Source organism: Malaclemys terrapin, chromosome 2 (genome assembly GCF_027887155.1).
Source record: "Malaclemys terrapin pileata isolate rMalTer1 chromosome 2, rMalTer1.hap1, whole genome shotgun sequence".
NCBI lineage: Eukaryota > Metazoa > Chordata > Testudines > Emydidae > Malaclemys > Malaclemys terrapin.
Genome location: NC_071506.1, coordinates 229722167 through 229743583, shown reverse-complemented (window position 1 = coordinate 229743583; position 21417 = coordinate 229722167). Strand labels below are relative to the sequence as shown.

The 21417-nt window shown below is 43.5% G+C and overlaps 1 protein-coding gene across 6 annotated transcripts in view; it reads right to left on the bottom strand.

Annotated features, from left to right (window-relative positions):
• Positions 1-21417, bottom strand: part of TMEM196 (transmembrane protein 196) — a 107851-nt gene that overhangs the window by 9175 nt on the left and 77259 nt on the right. For 2 of the 6 annotated variants that reach the window (XM_054018648.1, XM_054018646.1), the window contains exon 1: positions 11624-14674. The exons of 1 other annotated variant lie outside the window; for it this stretch is intronic. In XM_054018648.1, coding sequence (XP_053874623.1) covers positions 11624-11788 — 165 coding nt within the window. In that variant the 5' untranslated portion in view covers positions 11789-14674. Of the gene's footprint in view, positions 1-11623; positions 14675-21417 lie in introns of those variants that run through there. 3 more of the 6 variants (XM_054018650.1, XM_054018649.1, XM_054018647.1) reach the window with 2 other exon arrangements.

Genomic DNA, 21417 nt, shown 5'->3' with positions numbered 1-21417 from the left:
CCTTCTGCTGGTGGCATCTGACTCAGATGATGAAAATGAACATGTGTTGGTCCACACTGCTTTGGATCGTTATCGAACAGAACCTGTCATTGGCATGGATGCATATTCTCTGCAAGGGTTGCTGAAGCATGTAGGGACATATGAATCTTTAGCATATCTGGCACGTAAATATCTTGCGACACTGACTACAACAGTGCCATGCAAACACCTACTGTCACTTTGAGGTGACATTATAAACAAGAAGCAGGCAACATTATCTTCTGCAAATGAAAACAAACTTGTTTGCCTGAGCGATTGGCTGAACAAGAAGTAGAACTGATTGGACTTGTAGGCTTTAAAGTTTTATATTGTTTTATTTTTGAATGCAGGGTTTTCTTTTTACATAATTCTACATTTGTAAGTTGCACTTTCATGATAAAGAGGTTGAACTACATTATTTGTATTAGGTGAACTGAAAAATACATTTTTTTTATTTTTTATAGTGCAAATATTTGTAATAAAAATAATATAAAGTGAGCACTGTACACTTTGTATTCTGTGTGGTAATTGAAATAAATATATTTGAAAATGTAGAAAAAATCCAAAAATATTTAAATAAATGGTATTTTATTATTCTTTAACAGTGCGATTAATCACGATTAATTTTTTAAATCACGTGATTAATCGCGATTAATTTTTGTAATTGCTTGACAGCTCTAGTTTTCACTATGGTGTTTTGTCATTCTAAGCATCCAGACAGAAAATATAAACAATTCTTTGTTCAAGATATCATAATAAATTTCATTCATCTAGACTTGATGACTAAATAATGTTATTTCCTTCTAATTGTGACTCAACAAGAGTAAAAGGAAAATAATGCATAGAGAAAAGAACATGTATGGGTTATATCAAGCTTATAAAAAGGATCTGGAAAATATAATCAATGTTATTTTCAACATGTAACTAACATATTTTAACTATGTAAAAAGCAAAATTGTGTATTTTCAAAGCAGTGTATTTCACAGTATAGGTCAGATTGGATGGGCTTTTCAAAAGTTTTGCAACATTGACTTGAAAGGGAGCAGATTTAAGCCAATACCGAGCACTTTTGAAAATCCCATCCATCATGACTCGACTATTACAATTCCCTCTACTTCAAGCTACAATCAAAAGTCATTCCGTTGCTTTCAACTAGTGCAAAATGTAGCAACATCTCTGCTCCCTGAACATATAACATCAGCCTTACTTTCTGCCAAGAGAGTATCAGAAGAATTACAGATTCACTTTGCTCATGTGGACTGGAATCCACTAATAGGAAAGATCTGCTATTGATTTACTGTCCTTCCAAGACATAGCAAGCTATTTCTCAAACCACCATGTGATGGTACCATCATCTCATCTTGAACCAATGGTTAATGTACATTTTCAGTGACAGTCCAATGACTAAGGAATCAGCCACCACTGCAGGTCTACCTTAGCCTTTGTGTTGTTCTCTAAAAAGATATTAAGTAGTGTTAAGATGCCCTAGGCACTAGTGTCTTTTACCACATCAAGGGAGTTTTATCAACATAAATGGAGTAAAAAGTGTTAGTGATTAAGGCACTGGGCCAGGACACAGGAGCTGTTGGTTCCATTCCTGGCACTGCCACAGGCTTCCTGTGTGACCTTTGACAGGTCATGCCACGTCTACTGACTATATCAAAAGCATGCTGTGAGGCTGTATTTGCTAAGGTTCATGAAGCATATTTTGATGCTGGGATGAAAAACACTTGCTGAGTGTACAGTATTATTATTATTATTGTATTTTTGGATTGTTGTGTGCGTCATGCTCAGTACATTTTCAGAGAAAGGGATTGCCCAATAAATAGAATAATGACTATTTATGAAAGTCAGTTATGCCCAGGATGAATTTGGTCCAATGTTTCAGGCAACTTAAAATCCCATAAAAATGTATGACTAAGTCCATCCGTTTTTGTCTGATGGTGGTGTATCCTGACCCAGTGGAACTGGTGCAAATCTGCTGCACAATGGGAGTATGGGGATTTAGGGACCTTACTCAGGGAACTGGTACTCTAGCCTATAGAACTCAGTTGCCTCATCCAGCGCAAAGAAAGCTTTGGAGAGAATAGGAAGGCATGGGAGATTATGTGGTTGACTCTGTCCAGTGCTGTCTTATTGGCAAACCAGGCACACACATTTGGACAATGCCCCACCCTGGAATTACGGTGTTTTCCCATACATTTTCTGGGTTTTTTTGAGGACTCAATATTACTGACACTGGTGGTGTAATGTACGTGGGAGGCATGGCGCCATGTATACTGAAAGCAGGGCTTGTGTGCAGTTCACATTGGAAATAAATCCAATGGGTTTCTTTTGATTTGTCGTTTGAGTTTTGAACTCTTAGGTTTCACAATACTGCCAGCTGGAATACAACATGAGCCACGTTTTCTGTCTTGCCACACTGTATCCATCCATTGCTGGCCTCTAAGACTTCATCTTCACTAAAATATTTAACCTTGTTTAAACTGTATGTTTAACTATTGAGCTACTGGGAGCAGGGTTTCCCACAACTAGTTGACGGATGCTGAGCATGACTCATCCTTGTTTACACTGACCAGCAAGGTCAGCATCTTGTCACCTCGTTCACTGCATTGTTAAAAGTCCTGTTTAGATATAATTACATTTCCTAGCGGTGATAATAAGCCATAAGGGGACTGACGCAGCCATGCAGCACTTTCCGTTCAACTACTTCAGACCATTTCACCTTGCTGTCCTCTCTGATTCACTACAAAGGATTCAAAACATGTCTTTGCCCCACGAGGGAATGGGGGTTAGCCTGATTGTGTCATCCCCATTCACCCCTCTGTACTGGTAATGATTGAGCCCTGAAGAGCATAGACTGCAACTTGCAGAGAATGCACTGCCCCCTACAGTGGAAGCACAGTAAGATCATTGGCTGGAGCTGTACAGCAATACATACCCACGGAGAGAGAATTTATCCTCCCGGAGGCAAAAGCAATATCAGACAATTGGACTCGAGTGTCTAAAGTTGAAATATGCATAGAGGGGCATTGGTGCAATGATAGTATAGACCTCTATCTACCTACCTCCCTTTTTTAATCCAGAGTGTTTTATATATGGCCTTTCCCCATAATACCTAAGCTCCTTACAAAAATGAAATGACTCAGTGCCCAGATGTACACATCTCAGGCTGAGGAAAAGTATAAAATCTTTCATGGGGATAAGTGAAAGGAACCAGCCTGGAAAAATCTACCTGAGTAGCCAGGCATTGAGGGAGGGACCTTCAATCAGCACCAGTGGCAGATTTAACAGTCAGCAAGGTCAGCAAATGCTTACTGGGCGCCACCTGCTCCAGGCCCCCCTGTCTCTTTCTCCCATGTGCCTGTGGCAAAGGAACAAAAAGATGGGTCCCAGACCAGGTTTTTATTGTGGGCCTGCACATGCCATCACATGTCCCACATTCAAATAAATTCTAACTTCCCTCATCCCCCACCACTCGTCCCTGCCTCTGCATCCCTGCTCTGTTCCCCCATTGCCCTGTCTGCCCACATCCAAGCTGTGCCATCTGCTCCCTCTGGCCTGGGTCCTGCACCAGTGCTGCTACCACTAGAATGATCGTCACTGCTCCCACCAAAGCCACAACTACTCCCAAGGGAGCCAAAGCTGCGAACCACCACTGCTGCTGCCACCAGAACTAGAATCAGAGTCTCTAGGAAGTGTGCGCGCTGGTTCCTGCTGCCCACATTTAAATTTGCCCAGGCAAAGGGAGACGAGGAGGAGCCTGCAACCAAAATGGAAGCTCTGCCATTGGCAGTCCCACTAATCAGAATACATGGCAGAGACACCATTTTGGAGGCCCCTTCCCTGGGCAAATTCAAATGTGGGCAGTGGGGGGCCAGAGCACTGCTGTGCATAGAGGATCCAGCAGGCTGCAAACAATGGCAGCAGCCTGGGCCGGTTATATGTTGTGCAGCTGAGCAGCCCTGAGCCTGCAGGGATCCTCCAAATGCATCAGCCCCTGAGCAGCTGCACCAGCTATTCCTCTGCCATTGCCATCTGCCCTCTCCCCGGCTTGATTCTGGGGCCCCGTTCTAACAAGTAACTGAGTTGGTCACCCTGGCTGCCTCACAGCTGATGCAATTGCCTGGGTTGCATGTGTCTAACACTGCCCCTGGCCAGCAGCCCCCATTTTTGTAGGCGTCGCAGGAGACTCGCACCCACCTACAATGCCTTTGCAAAATCCCACAACCTTTGAGCATGCTGGTAATAGTGATGTTTCTTACCCCATCCTGCAGGGCTCACAGCCACTGGCTATGCTCCAGTGTGGAAGGGGCTGCTTTTGGGAATGTAGTTTGCTTCCATAGCCTCCCCTTGCTGAGGGACACTGAGAGGTACGTAGCTGCCTGCTCTAGCCTCTCCCCAGCCCCACAGCACTTTCCCCAGCCAGCCTCACTCTAGTTCTGCATATCCCTGCTAGATTCTGCACAGAAAAACCAACATTTTTTAGGATTACCCCACTATTGAAAGATAAAGTAAGCAGCACAAAAATATGTTTTATTTAGGCCTATACTTCTAACTTAGTTATTCTCATACTGGAAGGTATCTGAAAATGAAAACCATAAATACAAATACAAGTCCGGTTTTAGAAGACACAAATCAAAAAGAGATTTTGTTATTATATACTGCCTCCAAAGAGCTTAAGCAGCAGAAACTATTGCTTTGTAAACGTCCTGATCAGCTCCAGCAGTCTGAAGTAGAAAGTCATGTGCAAAGCCAGAAAACTGAACTCACTAACATGAAAGAAAGAAAATCCTGATATTTAACTGTCTTTACTTTTTAACTGAAGAAAAGAGAGAAAGAAGCTGAAATTCCAAATGGGTGCACTGACCAGAGAAAGGGTCTGAAATCACTATGGGCTCCTGTTTCGAGTGACAGTGCAATGCAATGGTAAAACATTCAGAGTGTGGATCATGAAGAGCACAAAATCCACACAAGCAGATAAGGAAATCAAGTCAGAGGAAAAAGAGGAAGAGACAGAGAATAAATCCATGACAGAGAGAGAGAGAGAGACTCCAGCAGGGAGGCAGACCAAACAGAAGAAAGGTCAGCCATAAGAAAACAGGAAATTACAGACAAACAAACAACCCCCGTCCCAACCCAAACCTATAGAAAAGAAAAGATGTTCTCAGAAGATCTCAGCAAAGCATATTGAACACAATTGGGAGATTTTCAAAGGCACAGTTGGTAGTTAGGCATTTAATTCCCATTACCTTTCAGTCAGACTTAGGTGCCTAAGTACCATTTTTCTGATAGGGGAAGATTTTTAAAGTACCATTTGTGTCTTTAAAAATCTTCCCCTACCAGAAAAATAATAATAAAAAAAAAAACTATTATGGTAATTCAAATTCCAACACAGTAGTTAATAAACACCCTGCTTGCCTGGGGCCTAAACGCCTAGATCTAAAATTCACTGAAGTCAATAGAAATATTCTCATTGACTTCAACAGGGTTTGAATCAGGCCTTACTGCTGAATGACAGAATAAATTTCACTTTATACCGTGATTATTATTGTTTCACATCAGACGTTTCATTCAGAGTATGTAAGTGTTCTTGGGTAAATTTTTCTTTCCTTTAAAAAAAAACAGAACCAGAAGATTATTTCTAGCTTATCAACTAAGGCCTGAGATCAGCAAAGAATTTAAGCTTGTGTTTAAGTCCATCCCTATTCAGCAATGTTCTTAAACATGTGCCGAACTTTAGATAGATGCTGAAGTTCCATTGGAGCATATGGTGTATGTAATTTCCTGCAGACTAGGAGAATGGTCTACTGGAAAATCTTGCTGGAAGGTTTGAAAGTAAAAGAAAACCTGTTAAATCTTCAGGGACAGATCCTCAGCTGGTGTAAACTGTCATTGCTCCATCAAAGCCAATGGCTTCATAAAAATTTTACCCCAGCTGAGCCTCTGCCCTTCAGAATTCTGTGTTCCGCTTAAGGACTTGATCCTGCTTCCATTGAGCTCAGTGGAAGTGTTGTCATTCTTTTCAACAGGAGCTGCCAAAAAACATGGTTAAAGTGATGAAAATGTTGCTTTTCAATAAGTCTAGGAACATTGGGGAAGTTCCAGAAGACTGGAAGAAAGCTAATGTTGTACAAATATTAAAAAGGGTAAATAGGATGACTTGCATAATTATAGGCTTGTCAGTCTGTCATCAATCCAAGGCAAGAAGATAGAGTGGCTGATACTGGATTTTATTAATAAAGAATTAAAGGAGGGTTTATTAATCAATGTCAGTCAATATGGGTTTATGGAAAACTAGATCTTGTCAAACTAACTTGATATCTTTTTCTGATGAGATTATAAACTTGGTTGATAAAGGTAATAGCATTGATGTCAGATACTTAGACTTCTGTAAAGCATTTAACTTGATCCCACAGAACATTTTAATTAAAAAACTTCAACAATATAAAATTAACATGGCACATATTAAATGGATTAAAAACTGGCTAACTGATAGGTCTCAAAATGTAACTGTGAATGGGGAATCATCATCAAGTGGGTGTATTTTTAGTAGGGTACTGCAGGGATCAGTTCTTGGCCCTATGCTATTTAACATTTTTATCAATGAACTGGAAGAAAACATAAAGTTATCATTGATAAAGTTTGCAGATGACACTAAAATTGGGAGTGTCGTAAATAATGAGGTGATCAGATCACTGATATAGATTGATCTGGATCTCTTGGTAAACTGGGCACAAGGAAACAATATGCATTTTTTATATGGCTAAATGTAAATGTATACATATAGGAACAAAGTATGTAGGCAATGCTTACAGGATGGGGGACTCTGTCCTGGAAATCAGTGACTCTGAAGAAGATTTGGGGGTTTTGGTGGATAATCAGCTGAACATGAGCTCCCATTGTGTTGCTATGGCCAACAGGGCTAGTGTGATAAATGGGACTCTCGAGTAGGAATAGAGAGGTTATTTTACCTCTGTGTTTTGCACTGGTACAACTGCTGCTGGAATAATGTATGCAGTTTTGTGTCCACAATTCAAGAAGGATTGGAAAGGGGTCAGAGAAGAGCCATAAGAATGAGAAAACATGCTCTGTAGTGACAGACTTAAGGAGTTCAATCTACTTCACTTAACAGAGAGAAAGTTAAGGAGTGACTTGATCACAGTTTATAAATACCTGCATAGGGAATAAATATTTAATAATGGGCTCTTCAAACTAGCAGACAAATGTATAACAAGGTCCAATGGCTGGAGGGTAGCTAGAAAAATTCAGACTGAAGGGCTGAAGGGTAAACTAGACAAATTCAGACTGGAAATAAGGTATACATTTTTAACAATGAGCATAATTAACCACTGGAACAATTTACCTAGGATTGTGGTAGATCCTCCATCACAGGCAATTTTTAAATCAAAATATGCTCTAGGAATTATATTGGGGAAGTTCTATGGCCTCTGTTTTACAGGAGGTTAGATCAGATGATCACAGTTGTGGCCTTGGAAACTATGAATCTATGAAAATGTAATGCAGATGCTTAAATAAAGTAGCAGCACATCTGCATTTTGTCCACGTTAAATAACAATGTGAACTGTTTGAGTGTTCATTTAAAATAACCCTTTAAGTTTGACTATTCTTTTCCAGAATAAACAAGGCAAGTAGTCAGTACTGACAATTAAAATTGGCAAACTTTCATTTTTTAACATTACAGGCCACCAACATTGTTTGAGCAGTCCAAACTTATCCCTTATTCTGTGATGTTTCCATACTGATTAAACTGCTTGTTTGAAAACTTGAGAAATAAAAAAGTCCCTGTAACCATGTATTCCAGGTGTCAAATTGGAGCAAATTCTTATAGCCAAATTATAAATGGTTCACTCTGGAGGTTCCTATTGAAAGGGAAGACTTAGGTGTGCAATAATCACAAACATGGAAAGATTACCTGTGTCTGTGTAGAGCCACTGACTGACACTCTGAGAATGCATAACACTTACAGGTGTTTTGACATTTGTCTTCATGAGTGAGAAAACTATCATTCCTGAGTGTTGTAGCCATAAGGGCATCATTAGGTGTCTCCACATGAGTGAAGATAAATGGCATATTTGACAGAAGACTTGGTGTGTGTGTGGGGGGGGGGGAGGGGGTGCAGGGGCTGGGACTGAATCTCATTTACAATAAAGCTCTACACCATCGCAATGTAAATGAGAATCAGACCCATATATACTTGAGAATTATAGTTATAAATATATTTTATATACACACACAACTTAAGATTTCTTCTTGGCTAGAGTATATTTGACAACTTTTAACATTTCGTTGTATTATGTGGGAATATGTTCTGAAAGAATATTGTTTTGATTTTTCTTTTGTGCAACAGCCATTGCAATGCATGCTATCAGGTTTGTTATACTTGTGTGAGTAGTTCAGCATGCTCATGCTATTGGTTGATTTGTTTCTATGGTAAGTCAGAGAAGTGAATTTTAAGTGGTGGAATTCAGAAACGCAGCATGATTTCTACTCACTTGGAGAAACTAACTATAGCAGGTGGAATAAATTGTGATAAGACATGCAAAACAAAGAGGGAAAAAAAATCCAGAAATCAATAGTATGTCAACTGTAGTAGAGGATTTTGATAACCTTGCAGCCACCATAATATTTTATAAAGAGCACAGATACACTATATATTGTATGTGTAGTAACATACAGTAGATAAACATCTATTCATTAGCTAGATTGAACGATCAGTCATAGATAGAGATGTTTTCATTTGGATCTTTTTCTCTACTAATTTTCTTTATCTTAATAGAGGTCAATTTCATAAACTATGAGAGGAGGGCAACTATGTGGGTGGAATTATAAATGTATAATATGTTTTCCCATGTATTTTAAATACCAGTAGATGAGTACCCTAATTCAGACTCATTCACATCTTTCTTTTACTTCATTGCCAGCAATTCAGGACCTTTGGGCTCGATGCTGTACAGTGCAGAGCACGCTGGTCCCAGTCGAGCAAAGCACTTAAACACATGCTTAGCTGTAAGTATGTGACTAGTCCTATTGACCTCAGTGGGACTACTGACATGCTTTAAGTTAGGCACATGCTTAAGTACCTTGCTATGGGGTCATAAACAAGACAGCTGTTATTAAACAAGAAAATCTATTTTTTTAACAAGAGGGCTAATATGCTTCAGACTCAACATTATTACATTCTATAATTGAAATGATGTCATTTCAATATTAACACAGTTTAATCTTGATTGCAGCTGCATGCATATATATGTGTACGTTATACCTGTGTGAATATCATGTTTCCTGTAGTAATGTTACCTGAAAAGGTCACGAAAGACCTTTGATCCAGCTCTGACCCCACTTACATAGGCGTCACTCAGCGGAGGCCCAGTTTCTCACGTAAGCTGATAAAGATGAGGGTTACTATGGAAACCTTAATTCTGGTGTTTGTGGATTTTAAATCTCACACAACATGATAGACAGATACAGATATAATGTGTGTGATTTAAAATCCACAAACACTAGAGTTAAGGTTTCCATAGTAACCACATCTTCACTGAGCCTTGGCTGAGGTACATCTATGTAAGTGAGGACAGAACTGGGTCAAAGGTCTTTCATTACACTGTCAGGTAACATGACTGCTGGAAACATGACATTATTCAGCTTATATCCAATGGTTTACCCTGTGGAGGTTCAAAGTAATAGTTCTCCTTCTCCCTTTTACCTTCCCCACGAAGGGAAAATCTTGATTCCAGAGCACTGAATCAGAACACAGTTACTTTGTGTGACATACAAAGAGCCTGGTCCAGCCAAGATAGGCTCAGTAGGAGACCCAGTGGAGAGGATAGGTGGCTCCACACCACTTTTGGAGCACCACAGTCCTGAAGCTGGCAAGAAGGCAGGTCAGCCTCCAGGGCTAAGACCACTATAGCTGCTCTAGTTTGTGTCTAGTTAGGAATGGCTGCAAAGAGATGTTCTATCAGTCAAGGATCTCTAGAGAGGAGTGGCACTCTGGCCATCTGCCACACCACCAGCATTTCCCCTATGCCTAGCTACGCCCTCTAGTTCTGGGAATCGTCAGCAGGCTGGATAAGCCATCTTTACAGCCCCTTTGAATGAGGGGTTTAAAGGGCTGCAGTTGAGGGGGAAGATCAGCCCAAGATTTCTACTTTTATATTCCAATTAAAAGCAATATAAATACAATCCTTTAGCCATTACAGAAAGCAGAATACTTTGCTGAAAGGCATATTATAAAGGAGCAAAACTAGTCTATTTAAAAGAAGACCATTATATAGGCAATATACATTGTTGTGAAATGATTTTCAATTGTAATTTTTTATTACTTGAGGTGAAATCCTGGCCCCATATAAATCGATGTTACAATTCCCATTGACTTCACCCCTCTGTCTTCAAATTTCTCCTTAACCACAGCTCTTTGAGCAATCCTTGCCACTCTTTTTTTTTAAATCAGAAATCCCCCTTTAACTGCACTGATGTTGGTAACTCCCTTACCTGTTATCGGGTGTGTTGTATTATCTCGTGATTGTATCCTGTTTGGGGCAGGAACTGTGGCTCACTACGTTTTTACAATATCAGGAATATTTACAGCACTATGTAGGTACATTTATTTATAATTATTAGTAACAAGGATAATATTACATTAATCCTTTTGGTAGAAGAGACCTGTAAAGATTACCTGAGGCTTCATCAGTGGTGAGTAATCAAGAGTTTTCCTGCTTCTTATGAAGTAAAAAGTAAACAATCCCTTTAGCAATATAGTTGTTTAATCATAATCAAATAGCCCTTTAGAATTTAAACATGCTCACTTATGTTTACCCTGGATAGTCCTTGCTTGCAAGTCTTGGCTTCATCAGTTATCATACTATTTTTGGAGGTGGGCACTTACTAGACAAAAGGCTCAAACTGAAACTATATCAAACATGTTCTGAGAGGTGGAGCTTACAATAAAAAAGCTGTCTGGGGGGTTGGAGGAACACAGCCGGATGTTAATTGTGCTCACTCAGATCTTTTTATTTTTCCAGCTAAATTCTTCCCAGAAGCTCAGATTGTCCCTGATCCTAAGAAAATATTGTAAGACTCCAAGAACTCTTTCATTCTTCTTCTTTTTTTTTATTTTTTCTTCCCCAGCAGCTCTGGAACACGGAGGCCATTATTCTAAAGGGGTCCTGGCCATTATTCTAAAGGGGCCCTTAGCTCTTCCTGACCAATGACAGGGCCAGATGGGGCCTTTTGGCTTTTACAAGCAAAACTCCCCCTTGGTTTCAGGTTTGCAAGCTATGGCCCAACCTTCTGAACACTGGAATCACACAAGGGTCCAGAGAGTTCACACCAGAGGGGAGGGGGGAGGTTCAGAGAAAGTTCAATTATTTGCATACAAAAAAGAAGAAAAAAAGGAGGGGGAGGAAACCCCTCTGAAAGTGCAAATCCTACCCATGTGCATGACCAGTGCACAGAGCAAGGCTTTCCAGCCCGGCATGCATACGGTAGGGGAAGGGGGGGGGGGAGGTTGCAGAGGAGGTTTGTTCACACAAACGGATCATCACCACACAGAGTTAAAGAGAGAGTGAAATGGCTAACGTACACACACCCCGCTCCATACCGGAGAAGAGTCTCCCAGCTGAGGCTTATGCTCCGCAAGGACCAGGCTGAAACTGACCGCCCCGACGGCCACGCTGGAGACCCCCAGCCCTATCTCCAGCACGGAGAGCACCAAGAGGCTCCCAATGGTGTGGCTGCTGGTGCACATCCTCGCTGGGTCATCGTTCCTTCCAGCTCAGCCCGGAAAACAAACCATCCGCCTTCTCTCCAGCGCCCCCCTCCCTCGGGCTCCCCCAAACTTTTCTTCCTCCTCCTTAGCGACGAAGCGTCAGAGCCGCAGCTTGGAGGCCGGGCATCCCCAAGGCAAAGGCGCCTCTCCTCCGCCACCGGACAGGAGACCCCCTGCCCCAGGCAGCCTCGCTCACAGGGATCCTCCCGTTGGCCGATGGCTGGAGCCCGGCAAGTCGCCGCCCGCCGCAGCTGCGGCCAGCTGGGCTAATCCTCCGGCGCGCCTGGCAAGGCGGCTGGCTCGGAGCTCTCCAAGGTACCGCCGCCTCTTCCGATCCCACCCCCGGGGTCACGCTCCGATGTCTCCAGCAGCCTCCACCGGAGCGCTCCGCTCGGCTCGGCTCGGCTCGCCCAGGGATGGAGTGGGGTTTCTGACGGGCCCGGCCAAGGCTTCCTCGCTTTTCCCTGGGCTGGAGCTGTATTCCAGCGTCTCTCCCCCGCTCTCCCAGAGGCTGGGGAACGCAGATTAAATTCAGCACCACGCTCCACTCGCAGGCTGTGTCTCCTCCAGAAAAGTCGACCTTGTCTGATCGCCTCCTTCACTCTCATTGAAATGACCTCACTGGGGTGGGTTCCTTTTGGGGAGGGAAGTGGGGAAAATCCACCCTGGCTGTATTTATGTATGAATCTGGGGCCAATATCCAGGCGAGCCTCTATAGCAGCTCCGCCCCGGGGTCCAAACACAAGGCACCCCCCACCCCCAAAACACACCTCCTACATCCCTACCCCTACACCCAGCTGCCAAGGGAGCAGAGAAGTGGTGGTGCTGGCAGCAGAGTCCCTTGATGCAAAACTTTTGGGGAAAGCAAAAGCTGGATTCTGCTGAATGCCCCCCCCCCCCCCAAATGCTGTCACAATATAGAACAAGTGTAAATCTTCCAGTTGCAACAATCGAATCCAGATCTCAGAGCAAGAGCACTGCAAAAACTCAGATCCAGCACCAGGATCCTGGCATTTTTGGACCCCTACTTCCCTAGTGCTAATGCCCAACTAGAATAGATGCTCCTGTTATACCAGTGCAACCCAGATCTCAATGCAACGCAGAGCAAATGAGCCACAACTACTCAGAGCTGAATGTTGCTGGATCCTTCTAGTTTTTGGTACTAGTCATTTTGCTGCTTAAATAAAGAGCATGTTCACCCACTCCTATTGCACTTTAAAAATCCAGACCCTGATGTGCCTCAGTGCAACAGTGCTGCAAAAATTCAGAGGTGACATCTAGACCCTGGAAATTGTACCAACAAAACAGATATTAGGTGTTGTGTTTACAATTCCACCCAAAAATGTGGACCCCAATATATCTTGGTACAAGATAGTTGCAAATACTCTTAATCTGTACCAGTATTTTGCTGGATCCAGCTAATTGTGGGCTGCATACTTTCCAGTTTTACTGTCTAAAATTGGTTCATATGTAGCTTCTCCTAGCCAGCAGAATTATCCAGGTCCCAACACTGGAATGCCAAGATGCATTGGGTTCCAGGTTTTTGGTGCAGTAGGAGAGCCTAGACTTGTTCCCTATTTTAATGATACAATTTGGAGACAAGAATCCAAAAATTAGTAGGATCCAGGTAGATCCTGCTTTTTTCAGACCCCAAAACTTTCTTCTGAAAAGAGACAGAATGATGTGCAGGGACGGTGCAAGAATATTTTGTGCCCTAGGCGAAACTTCCACTTTGCGCACCCCCCCCCAAAATAAATCATATACATTATACACAATACATGGTCACAGAGTAACATGTTATAATTTAGAATTTATGTTTCCACGCTTTAAGTTTAGCAAACTTAGAAACAAGTTCCTCCAAGTCAATGCTGTGAGCAATGTCATGTTCTATTGACAAGATAGATAGCCCAACAAGTCTTTGTTGCAACATTGATGTTCGCATATACGTTTTTATCAACTTGAGCTTTGAGAAGCATCGCTCACCACTGGCCATAGAAACTGGGAGAGTCAAGAGGATGCGAAGAGCAATAACTGTGTTAGGGACACTATCTGTCAGCTTATTTTCCCACATTCTGTCCAACCAGCCATGCACCTCCAAATGATTAAAAACATCAAACTCAATTTGAATGAAAAGTTCCATTTTCTAACTAAATAGGTCACACACTCTCAAATGGTTGCCAAGTGCTCTCTGTGGTGGTATGCTCATCTGCTCTAAATGCCTACTAACTTCCCTGTGAGAATAGACTTTGAGTCAATGAAAGCAGGATGGAAAAGCACCCCCACCCCCAGAAGACCTAAGACATGATGGCTGGATGACATAAACAGACACCTGTCCCTTACAGGCACTATCTCATAACATGCCAATTTTGCTCAGGACAGAACATCATAGAGGAATATTATGCATTCAGTGGTCTCTACACTAGTCAAGCAACAGCATGACAACTAACTTAACCTAACCTAACCAGTCCATCCAACGTTTTTGACTGCTTCTTGGGCACTGGTGAGGGGTAGCAGTGCCAGACTGAGCCCGGTGACAGGGGTGCACTACAAGTCTACAAACCGAGGCAAGGTGCTGGGCCTAGAGTGCTGTCCTGCGTCAAGTGGAGCACAGCCTCCATGAGGAGAGAACTCAAACAAATATCATGCTGCTTCTGCGTGATTCCCTCAAGCACTTCTTCAGACAGCTGCTATGGGGGTCACTCACAGGCTTAGGCCTGCCTGTTGCAGGCATAACACAGCATCAGGGCTTAAAACTCAGACAGGGCCACCCAGAGGATTCAGGGGGCCTGGGGCAAAGCAATTTTGGGGACCCCTTCCATAAAAGAAGTTGCAATACTATAGTAACATGTATTTGGAAATATAAAAAATAACTAGTGAAATACATTCAAAAATGAATTTGTAATAATTTGAAAATACACTAAATACATTATTTAAAAACATTAAAAGCTGTAATGGTATGTATACATTTGCAATTACATAATGGGCTGTTGCTGGGTGATGGTGATGGTTGGTACCAATGGGCTGTCACTGCCTGGGGGTGGTGCAGCTGTTGCCCAGGGCTGGGTGGGGAGCTGGGCTCTGGGCTGGGGTGTGCCCGGCTCACAGGGGCTGGACTCAGGGCTGTGGGGGGGATGGGGTTGGGGGGGTGCCTGGCTCAGAGGGGCTGGGCTCGGAGCTGGGGGTCAGGGCTGTGGGGGGATGGGGTTGGGGGGGTGCCTGGCTCAGAGGTGCTGGGCTCGGAGCTGGGGGTCAGGGCTGTGGGGAGGATGGGGGCAGGGGGTGTCTGGCTTAGAGGGGCTGGGCTTGGAGCTGGGGGTCAGGGCTGTGGGGAGGATGGGGGCAGGGGGTGTCCGGCTTAGAGGGGCTGGGCTTGGAGTTGGGGGTCAGGGCTGTGGGGGATGGGGTCGGGGGCGTGCCTGGCCCCAGCCCCTTACCATGCCTCTTACCCCTTTTCCCAGGAGCCTTCGACTTACTTGTGGGGCAGGGGGAGCCTCTGACATACTCATGGGGGCCCCTGCGGGGCCCGGGGCAAATTGCCCCACTTGCCCCCCCCTCTGGGCAGCCCTGAACTCAGATACCGGGCATGGCAGAGGCTGGGGCAGGGAGAGGGGCCACTGGGGCAGTTCAGCTCTGCAGGCTGCTGTCCTCTCCAGCCGCCCATGCACAAGGGGAGCAGGAGCAGGGACCAGCCAAGGACCAAGGGGTCAGGAGCACAGGCGCCCGAGGCCGAGCTGTGGGGAAGCGCTTACCTTGCGTCGGGGTCCTCTTTCTTCCTCCACTCCACCAGACCGCCGCCCGAGGCTCTTTTCTTCTCCATGCCCCCTGCTGGGGCTGTCCGTGGAGGCTGAGCCAGGAGGCAGCCACCCGTTTCCTCCCGAAGCCCTGCTGTTGCGCCCGTCGCGGGGCTCGTGCCACCTGTGCTAAGCGGAGCTGCGGAGCTCTGCTCAGCTGCCAGCGCCCCCACCAGCAATGACAAGAATCGCATGGGATGGAGCGGCCGCTGCGCTGGGAGGGAGAGGGAGTCTGAGCCGCACACCATGTCAGCGCGCCGCTGGCAGCCCAGAAGAACGCTGTAAAAAAAATTGGGGGCACTGCTTTTTGGTGTCCCCAAATCTTGGCGTCGTAGGCAACCTCCTAGTTGGCCTTAATGGTAGCACCAGCCCTGATGATGTGACCATGAGATGAAGCGGGATGCCCACTGTGAAAAAGTTATCTAATCGATCTATCTATCTAATATACATGGGAGAAGATCATATCCAGCATCTATGGGCCACATTCTAGATTGCATGTATATCCAAAGTAGCTCCACTGACATGGGTGGAATTATTCCAGATTTGCACTGCGATCAGATTCAGATTTTATACCTAGATGCAATCTAAATAGGACATATGAGAAAGAGAAAGCAAAGGAAAGACTGTATAGCTATAGGATTGATAAGATGTTATCATCTCATCACTTAGAACAGCACCTGCGGCAAATCTTTTCACACTTGCCCCAATGCACAATAGCAGATAAGCTAATATTTTGTGTCACTTTCCTAAAGGAAAGCTACATTGCAGGTGAAAGCAAAATTGTCCCCTCTCTGCTTCTCATGTCTTCTGTCTTAAATAGAACCTGACATCTGTTATGATAAAAATCAAGGTACAGTATAAAAGCTCCTAAACTCTATACTTTTGTGGGAGCATGGTTCAAGTACAGATTTTAAAGCACCCACATGGGTGTAGGAAGATATTTCTGCTATGGTGGTACCTTTCTTATGTCAAATTATTATACATTTTACAGTGTTGCTAAGGTGCAGTGATTTTCCTCATCAGAACATATATATTTTTCAGAACTGGTGGTGATAAGATGGGAATTGGATAATGAGGTATTTAATTAATCTGTTTAATGCATGTAGCCAGATACAGTATGTGTCATGTCAGGACAGCGTTTGTGTAACATAAATAATGTTTCTGGTGAACAGCTTGCTTTATATAACATTTCCACATCAGTCGTAATAAGCTGTCAGAAACAAAGGGGAAAAGAGGCCTTGTAAGAAGTGATTCTGAGTTGGAGATTGGTTGATATGACTTCTGTTAGGGACAAGGATATATACTGGAGCTCAATGGCATAACGGGGGGTGTCTTAGGTGCATGATCCCTCATATGCAGAGAAGTAAAGAATGGGGCAAGACCTCAAACACTACCCCATTGGAGATGAGTGAGCGATCGCTGTTTTCCACCCTTTAAAAGAAAGAAAGGAAGGAAATATATTTCAATCATTATCTTTTTCAAATAAAGATATTCTTAGCTTCTGTAACTGCTTTCGTTTATTTGTACAGCAGTGCTGCGTCATCGTTTAGGCCCTGATCCCTGAGATTAACTTTACATTATTCCCCCCGCATAAAAGTAAGCACATGTATAGGTTATTGCTGCATCAGGGCATTCATGTTTGGATGTATCTAACTGTTTACTGTTTGGATATTTCTATGTTTTATTGTGGTTTTCCTATTTTCCACAGCAGAATAGTACAATAATATGCCAATACAATTTTTAATTGTAACTCAAAAACTAGTACACGTGGCTTTCCCGTGACCTGAAGCACAACCTCAAAATACAATTAGCTACCGAGTGATAGTCTTCCAAGTGATAGTCTTTAACTACTTTTTATTTACCAATAAAATAATCAAGACATGGTGTTTTCTATTTAGAATACATCAATCTTATATAATTGTTCTTCTTGGAAGAATTCAAAGCTTATTTTCAAAAAGTAATTTGACAATTTTAGCAGGAAGTGATGAGACCTCATCTGGAATACTGTGTGCAATTCTGGTCTCCCATGTTTAAAAAAGATGATTCAAACTGGAGCTGGTGCAGAGAAAGGCTACTAGGATGATCAAAGGGATGAAGAACCTACCTTACATAAGGAGACATAAGGAGCTTTGATTGTTTAACCTAAGAAAATGAAGGCTCAGGAGAGAGATGATTGCTCTCTAAATACATCAGAAGGATAAACACCAGGGAGGGAGAGGCGTTACTTAAGTTAAGAGTCAATGTTAGCACAAGAACAAATGGATATAAACTGGCCATCAATAAGTTTAGGCTTAAAATTAGGCAAAGTTTCTAAAGGAGTGACGGTCTGGAACAGCCTTCCAAGGGGAGTAATGTGGGGGGAAACTAACTTCTTTTAAGGCTGAGCTTGATAATTTTGTGGAGGGGATGGTATAAAATGATGGCATGGTATGAGGAGGTTGCCTAGAATGGCATATGGCCCATCCGCGACAGCTATTAGCCAATATCTCCAATGGCTGAAGATGGGACACTACGGGGGAGGTTCTAAGTTACCACAGAGATTTCTTTCCCAGGTGTCTTTCCCCTGAGTAGTGGGACTTTCCCACATGTTCAGGGTTTAACTGGTCACCATATTTGGGGTCAGGAAGGAATTTTCAACCAGGTGAAATTGGCAGAGACCCTGAGGGTTTTCGCCTTCCTCTGCAGTGTTGGGCATGTGTCACTTGTTGGTTTGAGCAAGAGTAAATGCAGATTCTCTGTAGCTTGAAGTCTTTAAATCAAGTTTTGAAGACTTCAGTAACTCAGACAGAAGTTATGGACCTTCCATAGGAGTGGGTGGGTGAGGTTCTGAGGCTGGCAATGTGCAGGAGGTCAAACTAGGTGATCATGTTGGTCCCTTCTGGCCTGAAAGTCTAGAGTCCATGAGACTCCCTAATAAATAATGATGTCTTTTTTGTTGTTGTTGTTACACTGAGAAAAAGAAGCTTGTGGGCCATATTTTTACTCAGGCTTTTTTACACCACTCTGTCAGTGTAAAGGATTTGTAGAGTGCATGAAATGAAAGAGAGATCTCTTGATCATTACCTGTTAGGTTTACTCCCTCTGGGGCACCTGGCATTGGCCACTGTCGGTGGACAGGATACTGGGCTGGATGGACCTTTGGTCTGACCCAGTACGGCCGTTCTTATGTTCTTAATTTAGTCCAATTCTAATTCCACTTTACACTGACAGAGTACTATAAAGGCCCCTAGATGTAAATGAGAATCAGGGCTGTAATATTTACGCCATTGAGTCTAGTCCAGTCCAGGTAAGTAGTGAATATAAAATGAAAATATATAGCAATCTCATGGGTGCTTAGTGACAAATGAGAAATGAGTTATCACTATTCCTAATGAACAGGAATTCTCGTTGCAAACATCTCTGCCACGAATGGGTAGGGTGTCAAGTGGTAGTCTCAAGAGAAGAGATGGAAAAACAAGTGGTCCTGGAAACTGAACTACTCTCTCACCTTAAAGAGTTTCCTCATGGTCAGGGTTAGGGCACATGGACTGGGCTAGCATGAGGCAACGGACACTGTTGCAGCCCCTACTGAACTTATTCTATTGCTAAATGGAAAAATTCACCCTCAAGGGCTGTCAATGAACCTGGCACCTTTCATGAGCACTAAATTGACTGGCTTTTAGGTTGCTGACTTTACCACATTTCACTAGTTTGTCCCTGGAACATTTTGACCAAATTTTGCCTAGGCAAAAACAGCCTAAAGAAACACCCCAATGGCAGCCTCTAAGCTCATAGGGTGATATGATGCCATTAGTTGTTAAGGAGAGATCTCCACTGATTTCATCCCAGAACAGCCAAAATTGGGCCTGGCCCATTTATTTAGGTGCAATGGGTGGGGAGGGAAGACCTCCTTCCCTCTATTTCACACCCATTCAGGACATGGCATAATCTACCCCTTAATATTTTCTTGATTCATATTAGCATGTGTTGCTTTCTAATGTGGGAAACAAAACCAATCAGAAAGAATACAGAAGTGCATTTTTTTGCGATTGATTTTTTTAAAAACTCCACAGCCAGCCAGGCTTTCTGCTGAGTAGGTAGCGCAGCTTCCAGCAAAACCAGGATCTGTGACATTTTTGTGACCTGCAAAGCCCAGTAGGTCACAACTGTTTTGGTAGCATCAAGCCTTTAAAGTATTGGTTTATAACAAAGAATTATGTTGATAACATAATATGAAATTACGTGGCATGCATTTTATTCTAATAGAAGCTAGAGGGATTGTGATTGTATGTGCTTCAATTTTAATTATGCTTAAAGAACTAATGTCCCCAACCATGGGAAAAACTGTTCCTTCGGTGGAAAGTTTTGCTAATTGCTCTGATGTGGTGGGGGTGCCTGGCCAGTGGGAGATTACACTAATCTCATGTGTTCTCTATCCCCCTGACACTCATATGGCCTTCACTGCTGTAATACTTGAGAAACTCACAGTCATGAATAGCTTTTATCCTTACAACACCCCAATAGTACCCCCATGTTACAATGGGGAAATGAGGCACAGGATAATTTACATGGCTTGCCCAAAGTCACACAGGAAGGCTGTAGTTTTGCCAAGAATCAAATGCTGGTTTCTCAGATCATATGCCAGTGTCCTGTCAATTAGACTGTCTTTCCTAGCCGCACGGTTCTTGTGGGATCAGCTGGAGAGTGTGATCCCCACAGAGGCCCTTTGCCTCCACACTACCTCTGGGTTCCCAGGTCCTCACTAGACTACTCCTTGGCAACCCAGTTTCTGCAGGCAGTGACTGCCCTTGTGGACCCTTTCTAAAGGATGCTCCCCATGATGAGAAGGATGGCATGAAAATGAAATACTTTTATGGGCTATGTGTTTACAATCAGTCCTTCTCTCCCTCAGGGATGGTGGAGGATGATGTGGGTTTCTCTTGTCCTCTTCATTCTTCCTCCAGTCAGTCCATTCTGCTAACCACTCCCAGCATGGATCCCTGGATCTCTGCAAGCACTGCTATGCTACCTACCCAAGCAGGATGGGTAAGGCCTGTGTGCAGAGGGAACCTCTTGGTTCATTGTGGGGATGGGCCATGATCTGACCCTAAACTATGTTGTATAAATATGATAGCACAATGCTAAAAAAAATCCTAGTTGAGAGTTATTTTCTGTCGTTTCATTAAAATAGCTTCACAGTCCATGAGCCAGATCCTGTCTTATGCCCTAGTTGGTGCTGTGCTTATCAGGCAGCCATGGATTCTCCTGGTGTAGGGGAATCCCAGATGGTGTAACGGGCTCTCTGCTACCCTGCTCTTTGGTTCTCCATTATAGAGGACATGTCCAGGGTAGGGAGAGGCTGGAGTGAAATGTTGTCCAGCTGTCCTTGCTGACTAACATCTCCTTGGGGTCTGTTCCAGTTGGTGTAAATTAGAGCAGCCCAGAGGCATACATTAGATAATTGGCCTCTGGCAGCCCCAGGGATATAACCTTTACTATCCGTGTCCTCAGTTGTGCTGAGTGGAGCTCTGGCTCCTGCAGTCCAAGATGTGATTTTGATTGTTCTATCACCTATTGGTTACAAGGTAATCTTCTAAATTATGCATCTAAATATTTGATCTCTGTATCCAGTCATTATATATATGTCAACTTAGCATGGTACATATTCACCCTCTCTTGCAGGGTGGACTGGCCCTTAATGGGAAGTTGGGCTCAGCCCCACCTGTGCCTAATTAACAACTTCCCAGATGATGGGTTGGGGCTTGGGCCAGGGCAGTTTATCAGGCATCATGTTAGGGATCTTTGAGGTGTGGCTTCCTGTTAGAGTGAGCTTGTTCT